Source organism: Falco cherrug, chromosome 7 (assembly GCF_023634085.1).
Source record: "Falco cherrug isolate bFalChe1 chromosome 7, bFalChe1.pri, whole genome shotgun sequence".
Taxonomy (NCBI): Eukaryota; Metazoa; Chordata; class Aves; order Falconiformes; family Falconidae; genus Falco; species Falco cherrug.
Genome location: NC_073703.1, coordinates 27,312,414 through 27,334,521, shown reverse-complemented (window position 1 = coordinate 27,334,521; position 22,108 = coordinate 27,312,414). Strand labels below are relative to the sequence as shown.

Sequence of the window (22,108 nt, the reverse complement as noted above, 5' to 3'; positions counted from 1 at the left end):
CCACGTCTGAGAGAGACATCACTATGAAATCTGCTTGCTTGGCGTTGCTGCCTACCGCCTTTCTCTCCCTTACCACCAAAGCCAGGGATTTGACTAAAAATGCTGTATTCTTCCCGAGGAGGAATCGTTCTGTTTAGCAGGTGTGATAGCGTTGCGACTAAAGAGGCACACAGAATTAATGTAGTCCATGGCAGCCTACAGCGAAGAGGGCACGTCTGAGGGAGCCTGCTGCTCCGCAAGTACAGCGACGTTCAGTTCCTTGGCTCAGGGATTACGAGAAGGCCAGGCTGCCTGTCCGTAGATCACTCCATTTAAAACAAACAAAGGCTTCGCGAGTCAAAGCGCAAAGAACAGGAAAACAGGCCCAGGAGCTATTTTATTGAATCGGCACCCACTGACGGGGCGAGATTCTCAGAAAGCAAACAGCTCTCATTCCCACGGCGTCACCAACATGCAATAAAAGCGTACAGCGCTGCTGTTTCACAACACTGACATTCTTCCCACTGTCATTTTGCACCAGAATTTCTGTGCAACACTATTATTTGAAAACTTCTAATTGGTGTCTTAACAAAAAACGGGGGAAATGACTATGCACAGAAGCCTGCCTTCTCTGTTGTTGCTTTGCCGTACAGTTTACACTTAATAAAACTTAACTGCATAATATGTCAAAAGATTGCATATGGCTTTTGAGCCTGGATTGGGAGAGCTGGGCTTATTTCCGTACCTGGAAGTACAGTACTGTCTACAACTTCATTTGTGCAACATATGATAAATACTATGAAATCAAATACACCTCAGTTACATGCAATTGCGTTTACTCCAAGTCCAGCTCCAGCTCTAGGTTTGGCAGCGCCTGCTGAAGGATGCGAACAGTAATTTCTTTCTCTTTTATTCCAGGAAGGTCACTCAGATACAAATATTCAAGGTTCCTATAAATATTTAAAAAGAAAAGTCATCAACTACTATTTAACTGTTGACACAGACATTAGACAAAGGATTATTCTACCGTAGTTGTACTGAGCATTTTAAAAGGTTACTGGTTCTAATGGAAGTTTTTTTCTGAAGTGGGTGCTTAAAGTTTTTAGCTCACCCTAAGTTCAGTCCTTCTACAGAGCTCAAAAAGAGATTCTGGACTCCCCACATCATGAAGCTTCCTTTATATTAAAGAGTATTTAATAATTTCAATAGCAATTTCAATAGTAAAAGTTATTTTACTGTAGATAATAACGAGTAATATAGAAGGTCCTCCTTTCTGTAGGATGAAATCCAAATCACCACATCAACCATTTGTTGATGTTGCCTGCGTCTGTATCTCTGTGTAACACAGAACAGTTCCAAGTTACTTTAAGGCCACAGTTCAACAACGTACGTACTTCAGAGCTATGGAGCCAGACAGTATCCAACTGCTTCCCGTGCTTAGGTCTGCCCTAAGACCTTAAGGCCTCAGGGAGCACAAAGTAACTGAGTGAGAGGAAGCAATGTGAGGCATAGAAAGACAATAAAAGTTACAGGACACCGTGAAAGCCTGCCCTGAAAATCAGCTGCAGCAGGGGGGCAGGAGTGGAAACCAAGCTGATCATCAATCATTTGGTCTCCAGCAAAACCCACCTGGTGTGCCAGCGTGCAAGGGAGCTGTATGCATTCACTGCTCTTGCAAAGGTGGTGTGTCGGCACAGAGCACGCGTGCTGCTCTAATTTGTGCAGCAATCAGCCCCGCGTAACTTACTTCAAGTGTAAATTGAAGCTTGAAGTAATTCACAGCGTAATGAGATGCTGTGCTCAACTGAGGGCAGAAGCGCAACCATCAGTTCACACACTACAGCGGATGATCCTGGCTTTCTCAGCCACAGGCCGAGCTGCTACACAACTCCCTGAGACCAGCCTTAAAAGGCTGATTAATACATATGTGTTAATTCATATATCTTTTGAGAGCTATCCACAACACTTGTCTTCAACTGTGCTTGAAGAAACATTTCCTGCAGTGGCAGTGCCAGCCCTCCCAGGCTGTCATTCGGCTCAGTCCTGGAACACAGCCACCACTGCCCCACACACATCTGAAACAGCCCAAGGACGTTCAGACTTCAGCCCTTCCAGTCCGCACAACCCCCGAACCACAGTGAGGTAACAGCTAGGGAAGCAGGGTGCTACAGGATTGCTCAGCAGCTTACGTACGTCAGCTTGTGAAGTGCAATGATGCCTTTATCTGTGACATTCCCACAGGAAATTATCTTCAGCTGGAGGAGACTCTTCTGTAGATTCTTCGTCTCGCTGAGCCTCTGCAAACACTCGTCCTGTATGTAAATACACTTCTGCAGCTTGATTTCTGTAATGTGTTCAAGACCGTCTGGAAAGACAAAAATTAGTGTTTGATTCAGGATACCAGGAACAACCCTGTACTGGTTGTTAAATTCTCAATTTAGTAACTGATTCCAAAACCACACAGCAACATGCTCCTTTATACAGTGGGGCCGTAATGCACACCTAATCTCCAAAGCGGTACTTTAAATACATGAAAACCCCAGGGTTTGTATCCTTTTGGTGAGATTCTAAGAGCTTTGACATGGACAGTAATAATAAAACTGTACAAGTTTGGGTGATAAACCATGTCTCTGACTTAGGAACGTACTAATGCAGGAAACTCCAGGTCTCCTGCCAATGAGAAAATAAAATGGTCTGTTCCCTATTTTTGTTTTTGTTATTTGAAGACCTGAAACACTTTTAAAATCTCTTATTCTGTAAGAAACGAAGCTTTCATTTTTGTTTTTTGTGTTTAAAGACATCCTAAATGCCTGGAGAACAAGTAGTATTATGACTTCACAGACAGCAAAACGAGCACTTGGTTTAGAAGAAAAAGAACATTTAAAGTAGTGCTTTTTGCTACAAACTACTCAACTATGAACTCAATAAAATAGCAAATCTTTGTTGTGCTTCCTTAGTGCTACTGTCACATCAGGTAAGGGCCGATGAAGTTCCCAATCTCTTTCTGCTTCGCACCACACCTGCAGCAAATTCTCAGGAACTGATGGATATTTGCAAAACCATTTAAGGGAAAAAGAAGATGAAAATCTTTCTCTATGTCTTACTGAGGAACAAGAAAATAACACAGTTATTCATATTTTGATGCAACCAGGAGAACCAAGACCATTCAGCATAATCCTTGCACAGGTGTGTCTACATTACCCAAATAGTCAAATCCTCTGTACATGATGCAAGAGTCAGTAGCGTTGATTGCTTCTATCTTGTATTTCCCCAGGGGTCCCGTTGGGAGACCATTGTAGTCCTGCTGCCATTTCTGATAGCCTTGATAGCGCACAAACGCGCCACAGCGCAACAGCCATTCTGAAGCTGCCCTGTCGGGGCCAACAGCTTGTATACGTTCGTAGTCCACTCTGCCAAGACAGAAAGAGCGTTCACATGGTTTCTGCAAGGTAGGAGATTTGTCTTGACAACAATAATACTGCACAATAAATATTTGGTTATGCACATGGTAAGATGTCAGAAAAGTAAGACTATGATTTACTGGAAATTGTTTACGTATAATTATTTGGAACACACTGGTTCTTAATCAGTCTGGCATGAGGGGTTTTTAACTGGTTTTAAATGGTAGATGCTTTTGGTAAAAAACGAAAGAATGCAAATGCAACTTGACTTAACCCTTCTAACCAATTGTTTTCTTCCACACCACAGGAAATACTAAAAAATGCCTTTCTCTACCTTCTCTAAAGGAAGGCTTTCCAACAATTGCAAATTTGTCTCCCAAACACTGATCTTATAAAAGCCTCTCATTGCCTGTCACATGGACATCATTCCCAAAGCCTTTTTTCTGCAACAATTACAGTATTTCAAAAAGACACACTTCAGCAATTAGTTAAAATCCTTGGGTCCATTCATGGCAAAGAGATCTTTCTCAGCTGGTGAGGAATGCTGAAGTCAGAAGCAAAGGCCTGGAAGGGCCACCTGTCTGGCTCAGCTTCCCACCTGTCACAGCCATCAGCTACACCTCGCAACCCTCTCCACGGAGATAGAAGGCGTAAGGCAAAACTACGAGCTACTGGCAGCAGTCTTGGGCAGGGAAAGAGTTTTGCCAAGGCCGCCTCTCTCCAAAAGGAAACGTGGAAGCCCGTGTGGCTGACTCCCATCGTGAGCCACGGCGCTGTTCGATGCGTTAGAAGGGGGCAGGGCCGTGCGGCTGGTTTAAATGCATTTGAGGGTCAAGGGAAGCCCCGCGTTCCGGGGAGAACCCCCACGGGCAGCCGGCCCCGGCCGCCCCGGGCAGGGAGCCCAGCGCACACCCCGCTGGGAAGGCCCCAGCGCCGTAACTGGGACCAGGTCAGGCGCGACCCCCGCCGAGCGCCAGCGACCAGCGCGGGGGGGGGGAAGGTGGCGCCGCCTCAGGAGCGGGGCCGTGGGTCCCCCCTGCCCCCCGCCTCCCCTTACTTGTTGAAGACGGCGTTCAGCCACCCCCAGAAGTGGCGCCAGGCGCCCGGCGGCAGCTTGCTCCGGCCGCCGCCCGGCCGCGCCAGCCTCCCCCACAGCATCGCCTTCCTGGGGAAAGGAGAGGAGAAAGCGGGGTGTCACTCGGGGGCGGCCCCGCTCCCGACGCGGCCGGACAGCAGCCCGTTCCCGGCTGCCCCTCCAAGCCTAACCGGGGCTGGCAGCCCCGGCCCCAGCGCCCTGAGGGGAGAGGAGGCCCCGTCACCGCTCGGAGCTCGTCCCGCCCCCGGGACCGCGCCGCGCCGCCGGGATCCCCTCCCGCCGGGCTGCCCCACGGACCGAGCGTGCCAACCGTACGGGGAGGCCGGCCCGGCCCCACTCCGCTCCGGCCGCCCCCCGCCGCCGCCGCGCAGAGGGCACGGAGGAGGAGCCCGGCCCGGTGCGTGTCACCACCCCCAAGATGGCGGCGGCGGCGCTGCGGCGGCGGGCGGGAGGCGGCGGGGCCGCGGTGCTGTGGCGGGCCCAGCGCCGCCAGCGCAGGTGAGGCGGCGGGGGGAGCGGCGGCGGCCGGGGCCCTGCCCGCGGCCCTCACGGCTGGAGGGCGGCCGTGGCGGGCCGGGCCGCGCCGCCGCCGTCGTCCCCTGAGGGCCGGGGCACGGGGTGAGCTTACGGCCGCCTCTGTCCCTGCGCAGCACTTTCGACGTGGCGGTGGTGGGAGCGGGAATCGTGGGGCTGGCCGCTGCCCGGGAGCTGGCCCGGCGGCACCCCGCGCTCGTCTTCGCCGTGCTGGAGAAGGAGAGGGAGCCAGGTACGGTGCCGCCGCGCCCCCCGCACCCCCGGGCCCGGGTTACCGGGTGTCCGCCCGGCAGAAACCTTCCCTGAAGCACACGCTCGCCAGAACCTCAGCGTGGTACCAACGGAGCACCAAGCGATGCTCGGCGTGTGGGTGGGCGTGTGCCCTCGTCGCTGAGGTGGGCGATGGATTCCCCCTCCGCGGGAGCAGCACCTTCGCTTCCAGGCACCGTGACCCCCCACCCCCGACGGGGCGTTCCTGCCTCCCTTCGCCCAGGGACGCGTCCCGCAGCGGGGAACCGGAGCTGGCACCAGCCTGTGCTTCGCGCCGGGGGCTTCGTGCCAGGGCTTTAGGAAGGACTGACCGTTGCTGCTTCATCGTTGGGAGGCGGTGGGTGTTGCTGGCCTGGGGCTTCAGCAGCAGCAGGAGTTTGTGGAGAGGGACGAGGGGGCGAAGGACTCGAGTAAGGGGCAGGGCGGGTTGCAGAGACGCGAGGGCAGCTCTGGTTTAGTGCCCCGCAGAGTGGGAGGCAGAGAGGACGGGCTGAGCAGTGGTGCCAGGAGAGCTTTTTGGTGAGGTGTGAGGAGAAGAGTGATGGTTAGAGGGGAGGGGGCGATGGTCGGGAAGCAGAGCTGCTTAAAAACATCTGGGAGCTGCTGCTTTGGGCAAAGTCTACACCTCTGTTAATTGCCAAAACTGTAGACCACAGTCATCTGTCCCGTGTTTCTGGATATCCCTGTATATGCTGTGCAAGGTGCCTGGGAGGTGGAGGGTAAATAACAAGCATGGGGATAACTGGGAAGATACCGCTAGTTACCGACCCAGCGTTAGCCAGACGGCACAGCGCACATGGGAAATCTTGAGGCACTCCAGCAGCACCCGGGCACCTGCCGTGGCTTTGACGTAAGAAACAATGAGCCCTGTTGCTTCACTGAAAGCTTTCCTGGCTTGCTGAAGTACGAGCACAGGTTCTTCTCATAAGCAGTCTTTTCACACCAAGTGCTATGCAGGTGTGCAGTCACTCAGGGTAAGTAGGAGCAACCCCAAGGGATGACATCAGTGGCTAACTCAAAATAAGACCTGTGAGCCCAAGCTCTCACTTCAGATTGTTCTATCATCCAGGCTGTACGTTGCTCTTGAGATGTTACATGTACGGTATGAAGTGGCTCCTTATCCCCAAGACGGGATGTACACAAAGTCCTTAACAATTGTGTGAGTGCAAAGCAGGAATGACCTTTGGGAGTCGGTATGTTAAGAGGGAGAGCCTGACCAAATTACTTGAGTAAAAATGTGATATTTTTCACCTCTGTTTTGCTTGGCTACAAAGTGGAAATAGCAACCTAATCCAGTTCACAAATACCTGAAAAGCCTACCAGGCCAGCCAGCGCATCCAAAGAAATTGGGGATTGCACAGACGTTATGTTAGATGAGGCGTTTAAGGATGCATTTAATTTTAAAAATTGAATTTCTTAAAATTAATTTTAACATCTAGAAAATTTTGTTTGATTGGCCTGCAGTTGTAGCTCTTGGAGGCAAAACTTGTGATTTATTTTTTTTTTTTTTCATTCCTGTTGATTCAACAGATTGCAAGCTGTGGTGGTTGACTATTAACTAGGTCTTGCTGTGTCAGTATTTTTCTAGCCTTCTGAGGCCAAGGGAGGAACTGTGTTTGCTGTGCAGTTGCCTTATTTGAACATCTCTTGTTATGATGCTGATTTAGTGCAGGATCTCAAATTGCTCGCTTTTTTGACAGCTGAGGTAATTAAAGTATGAACCAATCATGGGCATGGGTATTTTAATAACTTATTTTTCTTTCCGTTTAGCTCATCACCAGAGTGGACATAACAGTGGTGTGATTCACAGTGGAATTTACTACAAACCTGGATCTCTGAAAGCTAAGCTGTGTGTGCAGGGTGCAGCCCTCTGCTACGAGTACTGTGACCAGAAGGGAATACCGTATAAACAGTGTGGGAAGGTATAGGAATTGCTGTTCTTTACCTTTGGAAGCTGAGACTGTATAATGTACGTTCAATGTATAGCATAGGCTGGGTTGTGGTCTTTCTCCCGAGAGATGGGTTTCTGCAACACTTCCTACCTTCAGGATGAATGTGCCTTTTTGTTTTCTTCTTTCCAGCAGTTAAAATCAGTTTCTTTTCTGGGCCTAAATAATAATTCTTCGTATCTGTGGGGTGAGCTGAAATATCTCAGGTAATGGTGGAAGCCAAGCCTTGTGGAGGGGCACCTGTGTAGCTCCAAGGAATGCAAAGGCTCTCAATATGTGCTTGCCATACTTCTTTGGAGAACCTGATATGCTAAGACGTGGTGACTTGAAAACAGCTCCAGGTGTGACCCAGCTATATATATTTATGCCATGTTACATCCGCCTAACGCAACCTGAAATGGTGGGGACAGAAGAGGGCTGTATGGATTCAGCTTGGGATCTCCCCAGCCACATATCCTGTTTCTGGAAGTGTCTGTAAACAGAGACCCAGGAAGGAATGAGAACAGGACAATCAAATTATTAATTATTTCAGCTCGGGTTATTTTCTGAGCCTGATCTGTTCTGTTTGTGGTGGCTCTCAATGGGTTTCTCTTCCAAGTGTTTTTCAATTAAAAGCTTTTGCCTCAGAACATACTTCGATGAGCAGTTTCAGGGATCAACAACCCGCTACATGAAGAGTTACATCGTTTTGAAACTGGCTCCTGCAAGCTTCATCTGATGGCCCCTAGCCCTTGTGTTGGAAGAGATGATGAACGGTTGATCTGTGCTCACACTCTCCAAGTTGCACATAATTTTGTATCCCGTCCTCCCTTCCAGCTGGTGAATCTGGGTCTGCTCAGTCACTCCTCTTAGAGAAGCTTTTTCAAGACTGTCTCCACCCTGCCTTCGCTCTCTGAACCGTTGGCAGTTTAGTGCATCTTTGATACAAGATGAGGACCACAACTGTGCGCAGCATTCAAGGTGTGGTCAGACCGGATTTTTGCACTGAAATAGTAGTTCTCCGTGTTATCCTGTATCCTTTTCCTAGTTGTTCCTAATGTTCAGTTTAGGGCTCTTCAGCTGACACTAGGCATTGAACTGATGTTGCCGTAGGACTGTCTGTCCTAACCCCAAGATCTTGGTCCTGAGTGATAACTTTGAACTTGGATTCCGTCATTTTATATGTGAGGCTAAGACTGCTTTTTCAGTGGTCATCTTTTCACGTTTATCTGGGTTGAATTCCATCTGCCGTTTGGTTAGTTGCTCGCTCACCTTGGAAGGTCCCTCTGCAGTGCTTTACAGTTGGCTTTTGTCTGAACCGCCTGGAGTCACTTGAAACCATCACCCGACTTTCTCACCACCCTGGTTGCTTGTGAACATCTTGGACAGCACGAGCCTTTCTCTTAAAAGCGCGGTGGAGACCCTCTCTGATGTGACAAGCACCACGTCAGGGCCCCCTGGCTCAGCAGCCCCGGGGAGCTGGGTGCAGATCTCTCCCAGCTCTGGGGTGCAGAGCAGAGGTCCCTGGATGTGGCAGCGTTGGTGGCCCTGGCACCAGTGTGACGGTGCTTGTCCTGGCCTGGCTGTGCTCGCTGCTCCCTCTGCCGCAGCGCCGATCACAAGATGGCACTGTGGATTTGTGCAGCGATCCACCAGACTGTCACAAACCTGCTCGCATGTGAGGCAGCAGGCTTGCGCTGCAGGGGTCAGTGAGCTTAGGAAGGGCTGGCGCAGACCCTGGCACCTCCTTTGCTGAGACTGAATTTCTGTGCTTCAGCCTCGTCTTCCCCCTGCAGTGTTTATTCCAGGGAAGATGATGGTGACTTTATGGCACGTTTTTCCAGCGTTACAGCCAGTTTTACATAAAGCAGCCCCAAGCCTGGAGAACTTGGTGCCTTCTCAGTGCAGAGATGCCAGAGTTCTCCAGGCTTGGGGCTGCTTTATGTAAAAATACATCAAGCGCTAGGCCTGGAAGCAGTGTGGTCGGTGCAAACCTGGCACAGATAATGCATAGCCTGGATAAATTTCTTGTGATAGTTGTGAGCTAACTACGTGGTTAAATGAAGTGGAATTGGTAACCATGTCAGAACACATCCTTACTCTGTTATTGAGACTGCGATTTGTACATCGTGGGTTAAATTCAGTTTTATTTTTGGAAGCATCCCAGTGGCTCGTTAAAATCACATTCACATTCAGATTTGTAGTCTTGTGGTATTTAGCAAATTTTATCCATTGATAGTACTTATACTATAGTTTAACACTTGTCTTTCACTATCCTTAATACAGTAATGCTTTCTCAGTAATAATAGGTATTTACAGAATCTTGTGCAACTAATGGTACAAACCACTTTTTGCCCACTCCCCCTGAGTTATAATTTGCTTTTCACTGTTGCTTGCTTGTTAGCTCAGGCTTGATGCCAGACCTGAACTGGCTTGGTATGTTTTGCTCACTGGTGTGCCTTGTTATCTTTTCTGAAGCTAATTGTAGCCGTTGAACAAGATGAAATTCCAAGACTCAAAGCTCTGTATGAAAGAGGGCTGCAGAACAACGTCCGAGGTCTGAAACTGATTGGAGCAAAAGAAATACGAGCTAAAGAACCCTTCTGCAGGGTAAGGGATTTTTACTTTTAATTAGCATGTAAGATCCCAGTTTCTCAGGTCACAGCATTTTTTAATTTAACATAGATACATTTCTGGCCTTGTAATTTGCATGGGTGGCAAGTTCAGAAGAGCCTGAAAATCTAGAAGAAACATAATTGCCAACAAAAATAAATGTATCCATTTGTTTCTGGAACTTTTTAGCTCAGTCCAAGCCTTTGTATGCATTTGCCATTACATACTCATCAGACCAAGTCTGACACAGCATAAGGTGATCCTGCAGAATCTTTTTTGGTGACACGGTCACCCCAGGTTTCCCCAGCTCACCTGTTCTCATTCTCTTGCTCGTCAGTTCATGGTTCATTAGTTCTCCCTGTGGTGAAGTCATAAAGAGCTGCTGCTGCTCTAATTGCAAATGATGCACCATGTGTTTCATAAGGGCCAGCATTCACAAATTAGAGAGCAGGCAATTCATTTCACTTGCAGCCTACAAAAGGCATCAGAATTATTTGAGTCAAAGTAGGAGACTCTGTTGTCCATTAGTCCCTGTACAGGACAATTTATAGGCAGATGGACAGAGCCTCCAAGTTGTTCAAACTTCATCATTTTCTCAACTTTACACAGAGCTGTCCTCCCTAATGTATATGCTCAGAAACAAAAAAACAGTTCTCCCACCAATGACAATGAGTGATGGGGTTTTTTTTCCCCCAATCTTTATTTTTCTTCCCCTTCTCCTTACAGGTGCTTGCTTGTATGTTTTTGTGGTTGATAGGCAGATATTCCTTTACCCAGGTTAGAGCTGCTGTGTCTTGAGTTTAGGCTGAGATGATTCTGCTCCTTCCCACTAAAATTATTTAACTTACAGTAAAGCTTGATAGTGCAGCACTGACAATTCCTTCCCATCTGTCAGTACAGCTTTGGATCAAGCCAATTTCAATCCAGTTGCTTCCTACACATGGGGTGGTGATGTAGCACTTCTCAGCCTGTTTATTTTCAAAGTAGGAGAAATGCATGTAGTTTGTGGAATACAGATTTGTTGGTGTTTAGTATACCTTTGATTGAAAGGAAAACCTTGATATAAATTCCCTGTACTCTTTCATTTGGCACCTTGCTGTTGGTGTAGCTGCATGGCTTGTGGCTTATGAGTGGTTGGTTGTAGGTAGAGACAAAAATTTTCTGGAGAAGAATCTTTTTTTTTTTTCGTGTAAACATTTTGTATCCACTCCTTAAAACAAACACTCTTTGCATGTTCAAGATCCACCTGAGCGTTAGTTCTGCAAATGCATAGATTCAGCTGGGTCTTACTTCATTTGCTTTGGTTTCCCAATCTGTGTCCTTTCCTCAAGCAAAGGGAACTGGAATGGTGTGAAACATTGCACCCTGTATGGAGTGGAGAGAAAAGTTTCGTGTAAGATACAGTTTTACCAGCCATTCTGGTTATCTTGGGCATGTAAATGCCCCCTGCTACTGTGGTATCTGAGTGGCTGACAGTCTTTAAGTTACACTTACAGCATCTCTCTGGGACAAAGCACTCCTACTATCCTAATTTTACAGCCAGAACTAGGAAAATACTGTGATGCCATCTAGCATGATAAAAATTATGTGAGAAACTGATCCTTTTGGGTATAAAGGGAGTAAAACGTCTGAGAGACATTACAGATTCTAGCTATGTACTGGACTTAAACTTTGCTTTCTGCTAGGAGAAATATAGGCAGTTGTCTAACTCAGAAGGGACTTTCCTCTCTGATGTACGGTGCAGTAAGTGTTGTGCCCTGGCTAGACTGTATCTTGCAGCCTTGCAGGAGGCATTGGGAACAGCTGTGCATCAGGGAGAGCCCCATAAGTGACTGTTTGAAGGTGGAATTGCATAGCGCGTGGTGAAAGATAAGTACATATCTGTTCTATTGTTAAGTGCTCTGTCGAGAAGGCTTGTTCATGCGGGAGTTAACATGATCACTTAATCCAGCGTAAGTAGTTTTCGCCATATTAGTTGTCAGCAAACACGAACGCTGGAGCTGGCACATGGAGAGACTAGGAACAGGCAGCCAGGGATGGGGAGACAGCGGTACTCCCTTCTCAATGGCAACGCACATTATTCCAGATGAAATACTCTCTGTATTGAAGAACAAAGTCCACATACAGCCTTCACTGTTCTTCTGTATCTTACTACTGTTTCAGGGTCTGATGGCCCTTGATTCTCCATATACCGGCATTGTGAATTATAAGCAAGTGGCCCAGTCCTACGCTGAAGACTTCCAGGAAGCAGGTGGGACAGTCTTGACTGATTTTGAAGTTACAAACATGGAGATGGCTAAAGAAAGTTCTTCAGGAAGTGAAGATGGTAAGGCATTTCTTTGCCCTCCCTTTACTACAGTCCTGCCGAAGATTTTGTTCAAAACACATTTGCTTTAACTGAAGTGACATTTCTGAACCTTTCTGTCCCATAGGAATGAGACCAAAGCCAAAATTATGGTAGTAAGAGTATTGAGCAAGCTCACTTCTTTTTTGCAGGCAGGTCACCCTTCAGCTGAAACATGTAAAGCTGAGGGAAGCAAATGAAAGTTAAATTGAGGAGGAAGGTTGTTCTCTCCTATTAAAATCAAATCTAGCTGAGTATTTCATGAGTATTTTTGTGATAGTGCTTTTGTCTTTATCCTGGAAGGCAGGTTGGGTCTGTGCTGGTACACGTATGAAAGAATAAAAAAGCCCTATTCATTCATAAATACAGTTATGCCCAACGACATCAGTTGTGTCCAACAGTAGTCGCTCCGTAGCTTGAAGATTCCAGTGGAAGAATCCTTCTTTTTGACAAGCTGCTTGTTCTGTCAGTTTTCTGTTAGGTGTTCTATTAATTCCTTCTCTTGTCTAATTCTATTACAGGACTAAAATACCCGGTCATTGTTAGGAACTCAAAGGTAAGAACTAAGCTGAAGACTTAATTGCTTAATAGGAAGCTGGTTTTCCTTTTCTTATGAATTTTTATTGAGTCCTGAAGGATTAATCAACTCTCTAAAAAATGCTAAAAAGCTGCTGTTCAGTAACATGATCAGTGTCAGCTGCTGTTCAGTAACCTGATCAGTGTCATCTAGGACTGCTTTTATCAAACAACTTCAATCAATTCTTAACAATTAGCATGTTCAGGTTGTATCGTGTACTGGGAATAATGATGAAAGTATAACTTTCTCCTTCTGCTGCCCAACATATTTAGCTGTATATGTCCCTTATCTTTTTTATTTGCATGTTTCTTATGCTTGTTTCCAAAGCCTCCTTTTATGACTTACTCATTTGGTGAGAAACACCTATTTTTGTGTCGTCTTTTGGTCTTTGGCATCTCTGAAAATGATAAGGAAGCATTTAGAATCCTTTCATCATCAGAAAGCCACAAGCTAATTGAATAAAACAGGTGCATATACTGGTGTCATGCCTGCAAGCCGGTGAGTGCTGCACAGGAAATGTAGTTGTAGCCTTTTCACCTTTAGGAGAGAGTATCCGGACTCTTCTTCGGAAGAGGGAAGACAACCAACCAAGAACCAACCTCACAGCCCCTCGGTAGTTTTTAAAGTTGGTGCTGCTGCTTTTTCCTTCTAGTTCTACTCTTTCATTAAAAAGTAGCTTCCAAAATCTGTTAGATTCCCTTGCCAAACACTGGTATATTTTTAACGGAAGCATAGATAGAGAATAGCTTGGGATTTTATTTATTTATTTACATAGTAAGGTGTTTAAATATTTAAGACCTTTCCGTAACCATGTGCTATAAACTTGCACAGCTTTCTGGATAAACTACCATTCAGTAGCAGGACCGCTCCCAGTCTGTGGGGTGAAATCTGTTAACAGTTTTATTTAACCAAATGTTTTGCGGTTGCTGAGCTACCTACCCCACCTACTGCATATCCTCTGGCGATGCAAACCTGGCCAGGGAGCTGCTTTGTAGGGTGCAGAGGTGGAGAAGCACCGGGGGGAGACGCTGGGTTTTCTGGAGGAGCAGAGTTTTTGAGGCTGGTGGTTGGGTCTCTGTCCTGTACAATAATATGCACGAAGCTCTGTGTTCTGGGAACTGAAGCTGACAGTAGTCTGACAATCAAGGACTTGTTTCTTTTTTTATTTTGGTTTTTTTCTTCCCCTCCCTGCCCCTTTTCTATAAAGATTCTTCCAGTCCTGCCTGGGCAATGAATTGCCATTTTAGGATAGTTCTCCAGGAAATAAAGAAAAATACTATTAAAGAATAATATAAAAAAAAGTATCTCGTATTCTTAAATATTGTTAAGAATTAAATGAAACTGTTAAATATTTCTGCCTCCCTTTGAAAATATTGTTGGTTTTCTTTCTGGTCTTGACTCATTTTTTTTTAAAGCTTGTAGGTGATAGGTGGTTTTTCAGTAGCTACGTTGGTTTTTTGTGTGTTTTCATATTTTTTTTTCCACAGGGTGAGGAAATCTACTGTCGGCACATTGTGACCTGTGCAGGACTTTACTCAGACCGTCTATCCGAGATCAGTGGCTGCAGCCCTGAACCTCGTATTGTACCCTTCCGTGGAGATTATTTGGTGCTAAAACCAGAAAAGTGCTATATGGTTAAAGGAAATATTTATCCGGTACATGCTCTCCTGTTTGTCTTTCAGAGTGTACTCAAAACTGCTAAAAACTACAGAAATAAGGGCAGTATTACATGGCCATTTCTAGTGATGCACAACATGTGGACGTAGATTCAGTTGCTTTCTGACAGGACAGCTTGGTTTTGTTAATTCTTGAGGAACAGGTAGAAGCACTATGTGGGAAGTTATTGCCAGTCATTTTTTTTGTTTGTGTTTTTGGTGTTGGGATTTTTTTTGGTTTTGATTTTTAATAGGGAAAGAATGAAATGTTTAGCACGATAGCCACACACCCACAAAAGCCTAGCTTCTTTCTTGATGTTGTAAAATAAATCTGTAGGGAGGATTCAGAAGTCAATGAGGGACAACAGTAAATAATTAATTACTTAAATGTAGGGTTTAATCTTGTGTGCTAATACCCAAAGCTCAGATTTAGATATTTGCCTCTCAACCCTATCTTTGAATTAGCTTTACTTTGTATGACAAAAAATAGACATGGAAGGAAAATGACAAACTTTCTGCTGTTTACATAGACAAATAGTGTGAAGAAGAGGAGCAATCCCTGACAGAAAATGAAGTTAGCAAGTAAGAAGAGAGAATTCCTAGGGCGGTATTTTAGTTATTCATGCGGTCCATCGAAATTCCGCCTTTCTGAATATGAACTTAGATTTGCGTGCTAAACGCTGGAGTGGGTCACCCTAGAGAAACTGTGGAACCCTGTGCATTGGGTGTTTGACCCCTTCTCACCTGGGAATGATTCAGGATCCCATTTTGGGATGGGAGGGAGGAACTGGCTGGCATGCGAGGGTACCTTCCGGCTTTGTTCCATGGCTGTGTGAGGATGCCTTTTGAATTTTTTTGTTATGGCCAGATACGGTAATAAGATGAGAAAATTGCACCACTCTTAATGATATGTTACCAGAAGTGTAATGTAGTTTCTGGAGTGGTTGTACTAAGCTTCAAAAGTATTGAATGTGTATTTTTAACAGGAAATTCAGTGCACTGAATGCAGAAAAGGAACGTCTCTTAAAGCACTTTTTAAGTCATAACAATACTGGGTTTTGAGAAATACCCAGTGTGTGCTTATTTTTGGACTATTAACACAGTCACCTCTGTAACCACCTTTTCTAAGTAGCTAAAGATCTTGAAGTACCCAGCGCATGAAGAGGTGTGTTTATTTAATATTTGTATCTGCATATAGGCAGCTTATTTCTGTTTCAGCCTTCGCCCACAATTACACTGTATTCCATTTGCAAACAAAAAAGAAACTGTAGAGACTTACTGTTAGCATTAAACAGGCTTTCTAACTGCATGTTGTTTTGAGCAATACAGAATAGTGAGGTTTTCCTAATATTTTATAACCTACTTTATTGCAGTATAATTACTGCTGGTGAATAGTATTAGTGTGTCGTGGGTTTTGTTGTGGTTTGATTTATATCCTGAGAAATCACATGTACTTTTTTTTTCTGTTGTTTGTTTTGCTTTTACCTGAGATGCAGTTTTATTTGGCCTCGCTCTGTTGTTCAGTGTTTTAAATTGGCTACGTGCTATAACTGCACAATTAACAAGCAGAAAAACCAGTGCAGGAGCCAACTGTATGGTTATACAACTCGAATTTTGTTGTAGCAGTTGGAAAGAAAATGGCAAATTTACTTCCTTTGTCACTCGTTCATTAAAAAATTGTTGTTTCCTTTTATTGGGAGGACAACTCCTGTACTGTGTTTTGGTTTATTTTATTCACTCTTTCACGTGATAAAGTGTAAATATCTATACTTCCCTCCTTGCAAATGTTTTCCATGTTTCCTAGATGATTTTGTTGACTTGAGTGGTTGCATGGCAGTTTCTCTGATCTGGTTTGTAACAGCTGTAATAACTGCTGTATCCTGCTTTAGGTTCCCAATCCTCAGTTCCCTTTTCTGGGATTTCACTTCACACCGAGAATGGATGGCAGTGTTTGGCTTGGTCCTAATGCAGTGCTAGCTTTTAAGCGAGAGGGCTACAAATTGTTTGACTTCAACACTGGAGACTTTTTAGATGCAGTAACGTACAGGTAATAGCTTGTCTTTTTGTCTGTTGAATGTAGTTATTGAAACGTCAGCTTTTGACTCCATGGACGCTCGTTCCTGTCAAAAAGCCTGCTTTTGCCAAGTTTTTGGTGTGTTTAAAGACAGTTGTGCTGATAAGGGTGGACTTCTCCAAGACACTCAACTTTGCATGCGATCTAATATTTGAATTTTCATAAACTACCAAGACAGGTCTCAGCTGGTCTGAGAACGTGTCTGCTGCTGGTGAGCCACGTTGCTACTAGTGGAGCTCTTCCAGGATTGGTTTTGGTCCAATGCAGCGTAATATTTTAATCAACGTAGACAGTGTGATTAAAATATCTGCAGAGGAAGCTTGGAAGAGAGAGCACAGAATGGTCTGAAATGCCATGTTAAACTTCATCAGGCCATCAATATACGTTTAAAAAATGTTTGAGTGCAAGGCAATATATGTTTAGGGCCACAAATGCAGGCTGGGAAGCTGTCCTAGAAAGCGTGTCAGAGGAATTAGGAATCATTGTTGAAATTGCAAACTAAATGAACAGAATGTCTGTAGAAGTTGAGGGAAGTCTTGCTTCATTATGAGGGGCTGGACAGACCATTACCAAGTGCTCAATTTTAGAAATTAGACTTGAAAAAGAATGTGAAAATATTGGGGAGGATCCAAGGAGAGGCTGGAAAACAGGTCAGGGAACTGGAAAATAGCTTCCTGACAAACAGATCAACTTAATGCAGTTTATTAAAGAGTTGAAAGCGTCTTGATCGTTGTCTATAGATTTTTATACTGGAAGACCTGAGGAAAGCAAAGCAAGCAAACAAGATTTGCAAAGACAAAGCAAGGTTTATTGACTGAAAACTGAGGGGTTTAGGAGTGTGATGATCTTTTCAGAATAATTGTGGAGAAAAAGTCTTGAGCGGCATGTCTGTTTTCCCTTGTGCGTGTGGGTTTTCAGCCTCTTGCCATTTGACTGAACCAGAGAAAAATCCTGGACATAGGAATGACTCGAGTTCAGAGTTCATTCTCACAGAAAGAACATAAATGCAATGCTACAGCTCTGTAAACCAGGTTTGTTGAAGCAGGGAAGGACAAGCATGTATTTCTCGAGTAGAAAGCACGATCAGATTACTGATGTTGGGAGTGGGAATTTTTGCCATGCAGTTGCATTTGCTACCTTCTTAATGTTAGTTTAATGCTGCTGCCTTTACCCTGGAAGATTTGTTCTTACTGCGGTTCTTTTTTCTCTCTGCAGTGGGTTATGGAAGCTTGTGCTGAGAAACTTGTCTTACGGACTGAGTGAAATGTACAGAGCGTGTTTCCTTAGCGCACAGGTGAAGCAACTTCAGAAGTTCATCCCTGAGGTCACTGTCAATGATGTTCTCAGGTAAAGAAAACTTTTCTTGTTAGTAACACCCAGTGGCTTTTAAATCCCTTGTTTTTGAACAGTTGCAAATGTAGCATTAGCTTACTCCTTTCCTCCACCAAAATATGCTACCAAAGCACAGAAGCATTTAGTTGCTTTCTACAGGAAGGCCTTTTGTATTGTGTTTGCTTGTGTACAGGCAAGTTTGATGAATATTTGTGTGACTTTCTACACTCTCTATAGGCTGAAATTCACAGCTGTGACATGCTTGCTGAAAAAAAAAAAGTCTCTTTATCCTAGTGATACATTCAATAGCCTGAACATAATCTGAGTTGACAAAGAAAGCAAAACGCTATTGAAATTCGGAGGGGAAACTGGACTATGAGTTGCTACTGAGTGAATATTGACTTAATCATCTCAATAAAATTGTGTTCAGCTTCTTAGTGTGTGTGTGTGGAAAATTAGTTCTAAGGAGTTCAGAAATGCTAAGAACCGAAGAGACTCGTGAGGAAAGATGAGGCATTTAAGTACATGGAGGTGGGTTTAACTGTCCAGAGATTGGCAGGGAGAATCCAGAATGAGAAAAGCTTGAGCATGGTAAAAGGGAGTTATCCAGCTCAGGCAGTATATACTGTTGGCATGACATTTATCTTTGACAAGACTTGCTATTTCAAAACAAAGGGCTTCCTTTTTGAAAAAGACAGGGCATGTTTGTGTGTGTGGGGAGGAGAGTAACTGCACAACCAGGAAAGATAAAGAAGATCCTCTGCTTGGCTACCTGCCCTTGTTTTACGGTAACGACTGTGAGACATCTCCCATCCTGCCTCACAAGTGTTAGACTTCCCTGTGCTTGCCCAAAAGCCTGACAGGGCCTTGACTCCACACTATGCCTTCCTTACTGTTTCCCTGGGCACCTTCACAAGGTCAGAACAGAAGAGATTTCCTGAATTCAGAAAAAAATTTTCTTTCTCATGGTGGGCTCCTTTATTTTGCAGGGGTCCCTCTGGAGTGAGAGCTCAAGCGTTGGACAGTGACGGAAATTTGGTAGATGACTTTGTATTCGATGGAGGCAGTGGGGATATTGGAAGCAGAATTCTTCATGTCAGAAATGCCCCTTCTCCTGCCGCTACCTCCTCCCTTGCCATTGCAAAAATGATTGCAGATGAAGTGAAGCAAAGATTTGAACTGTGAATGGTTGACGGCTGTAGCGTGGTTTTACCCCTCTTGTATGTGTAGCAGCTTGTCTGCGTTGAATGAACTCTGCAGCCTTTAGTGACGAAGATAAAACCGGCAACGTGTTGCTTGCAACCAGTGCTGGCGTAGCCGTGCAGAACAAAACCAGCATTTTCAATGTTTGCCTTTGCCAGCCACAGCTGCTTGAATAAAGGAGTTACGGTGCCTGGTGAGGCCTGGTGCGGCACAGCCACCTGCAAGACAGAAGCTCATGGCCCCGTTGGCAGTAAAGGTTTGTCCCACCTGAGCAGGAACAGCCTGTGGGGGGGCTGGTGCCAGGCACAACGCGAGGGTCTCTCTCTCCAACCATAGTGGGCCTTTAGGTGGAGCAGGAAGAGCCTCTGCGGTGGGCTTGCCCACACAGACTTGCCATGCCTCTGGGCTAAACGTTGCCTCCTCTTCGCACCCTGGAGAGGTGGTTGGTCCTCTGGGAACCCACAGGCACCAGGTGGTTCTCCGTGTGCTTTGTGCTTTCTCTCTGACTCTGGTAAAATTGGAGCCTACAGTCCCCTAGCTTCTATGGAAGTAACGGAGATAGAAGGATAAGCCCTGCTTAAGGGTTCTGCTGATTGGGAATGGAGGGCTTTATCAGAGACTGAAAACAATATTCAGATCCTTCTACATGTCTGTAGAGTATTTCACAGAAAAAAAAGCCTAACAAGGGATTACTAAACCCAAGTCAATTTAGATACGCAATTCAGATATGCTATCTGATGGCCATTTCTATTTTTTTTAATAGAACTGAAATTAAAACGTATACGTAAACAGTCATTTTTCGTTTAACTTAAATCTGGGAAGTCAGCACTGATCAGAAATTACTTCAGTGGTTTTGGGGTGGGTTTTTTTTTTTTTTCCTTTGAATACTGGTAATGCAAAAGGAGCTTATCTCTGCAGCATGTTGAGCAATCCAGGGGAAATGGTCTTTGTAAAAGCAAATGTGAAGGGAGGGAAGCTACAGAAACCTGTCTTAATTGAGTCATGTTGCATACCGCTTCCCTTGGAGCCCAAAGAGCAGTGAGTCAGGAAGGCTTCCTATTTCCCACATGGCTGGCAGGAGGGGAGCTTAGAAGGTGCTGGTTACTCTTCTGATACTTGGAAATTATCAAAGGTACTCCTGGAAGAGAGGCTATGCGGAGAACATGCTTTAAACTAAAGAGATGTTAAACAAGTTTGGTACTAAGCTGAGTATCTTGGTGTGTTCTGCATAATTAGTACAAAAAAGAATTATGTGGCCCCAGGGACAAAGTACTTGAGAATACTTTTAAAGCAGATGTTCACAGGATGTTGGGTAATACAGATAATTGTGGGTAGTTTGCTACCAGGCAATTTGCCATACTCTTTAATTTATTTATTTTTTTAAGTCACTTTCTGCACTCTGACAGGCATGAGGGAGTGTGTGAGCATAGGAAGTCAGGTGTGCTAGCAGATGTGCTTACTGCACAGAGCTGAGCTGCTTTTTTTCTGTCTTTTTCTTTTTTCTCTTTTTCCTGGTGATAACTCCCTTACCAGAAAAGTGAATCCTGCATAAGGACAATCTGGAAATTGAAATAATAAGGCCTTCAAAGAAAAGCTTTGGTCATTGTTCTTAGCCACAATAACACTAGACAGAGATTCAGATATTCCAAATGCTGAAACGCCACACGGCTGTGTAAAAGTTGTACCTTCACAATGGAACAATCGTATCTTCGCTCCCCACCAGAAGTGTTGCCTATCAACAGTAAATACTACACAAGGATTGCACAAGCAGCTTCCTCCCACTCGAGGTGTGGCCCTAACATGTATTAACAGAATAATGAACATGAAAATGTAAAGCAGTTGTATACTATGGTGAATCTGAAGTCAGCACATTTAACTGCACAGCCTGCTGTGCTTTTTTACTCTCAGGAGATTATTATTTTGGGGTGGAGTTTAACTGAAGCTTTTAAATTATGAATCTTTATGTAGCATTCTATGAAATATTTGTATTTTTTGAGATAAAGTTATAGAACTTTTAAAGGAATAACTTCCAAGAATTATAATAATGGGGTTTCAAACATAAATCTTGTTGTCCATAAAGTGTGAAAATCTATGAATATATTTTCCAGAAGCATCTATTTCACTTGGCTTAGTAACTGCCATTCTCTATTATGATTAAAATAGTATGGTGTTTTCTTTTTTTAATCGATGTAAGGTCTGTGTGTTTCTCCTGACTGGCAGAAAGGTCTCACTGCTGTTTGTTAATTCTCATCTGAATTAGGTGGGATATAGCTCTACATAATAGGAATTAATTTACCGGGGGGGGGGGGGGGGGGATGATGACGACACATGACCGAACTTGTCTTCTTAAGGTACCTGTACCTTATCAGTGCTTATCGCACTGTACAGCTCTTTCTCCCAGCGGCATGTATGCAGCAGGCAGAACTAGGCTTAAGCCTGATCTGGACCTGTAGTGGCATGTGGAATGGTAATTCCTGAAATTCTGAATAAAAGCATTAGGACGGCTTCGGACAAACACAATTTATTCCCCCAAAGTGTCCCATAAAGTCAGTCCTAAACTCTGGGAAGAGTATGGCACGTTACCGCATCTTGAAAACGTTGCGGAGAGTTGTGTGCCGTGCCCCGTGCCGTGGCTCCTGGGTGCTGCTCTCGGCAAAGCGGCACCCTGGGGCACTTCCCTGCGCCCGGGCACGGCGGGCGCACCTGGGAGCCGCCCGGGCCGGCTGGGGGAGCGAGGGATCCTGAGGAACGTGGGTGTTCCGGGGCTGCGGGGTGCGGGTGGAGCGGAGGTGAGGGGCTCCCCCAGCCTGGAACCTGCCTCCAGACCCGGACCCTGGCTGTACCTGCGGGTTTGCGGGTCTCCCCACCGTTACCCTGCAGCTGCGCTCGGCGTTACCTTTTTATTATTGCTCACAGTTTGTGTTTGACCAAGTGTCTGCCCCGAGAGACAAGCACGGGGCCGGCGAGCGGCCGGGCCGAACCGCTGGGAGCCGCCGCTGCCCCGGCGAGCGCCGGTCGGTGCCGGGAGCCCGACGGGGCGGGCGGGCGCCTTTGCCTCCGGTTAACTTACCCGCTGCCCCTGTGCACAAGCCTTAAGAGGGG

General features: G+C 45.5%; 2 protein-coding genes across 2 annotated transcripts; one reads left to right on the top strand and one right to left on the bottom strand.

Annotated features, from left to right (window-relative positions):
• Positions 1–357: 357 nt before the first annotated feature.
• Positions 358–4,878, bottom strand: DMAC2L (distal membrane arm assembly component 2 like). The gene is made up of 5 exons (XM_055715306.1): positions 4,774–4,878; positions 4,438–4,545; positions 3,181–3,389; positions 2,173–2,344; positions 358–929 (listed from the first exon to the last, which is right to left on the bottom strand). Exons 2-5 carry the CDS (start codon positions 4,536–4,538, stop codon positions 815–817), a joined length of 597 nt encoding a protein of 198 aa, XP_055571281.1. The 5' UTR covers positions 4,539–4,545; positions 4,774–4,878; the 3' UTR covers positions 358–814.
• L2HGDH (L-2-hydroxyglutarate dehydrogenase) lies at positions 4,856–21,190 on the top strand. The gene is made up of 10 exons (XM_055715304.1): positions 4,856–4,974; positions 5,127–5,242; positions 7,051–7,202; positions 9,687–9,818; positions 11,985–12,147; positions 12,687–12,721; positions 14,230–14,397; positions 16,287–16,444; positions 17,687–17,818; positions 18,793–21,190. The coding sequence occupies exons 1-10, from the start codon at positions 4,895–4,897 to the stop codon at positions 18,986–18,988; spliced, it is 1,332 nt and encodes a 443-aa protein (XP_055571279.1). The 5' UTR covers positions 4,856–4,894; the 3' UTR covers positions 18,989–21,190.
• Positions 21,191–22,108: the final 918 nt, after the last annotated feature.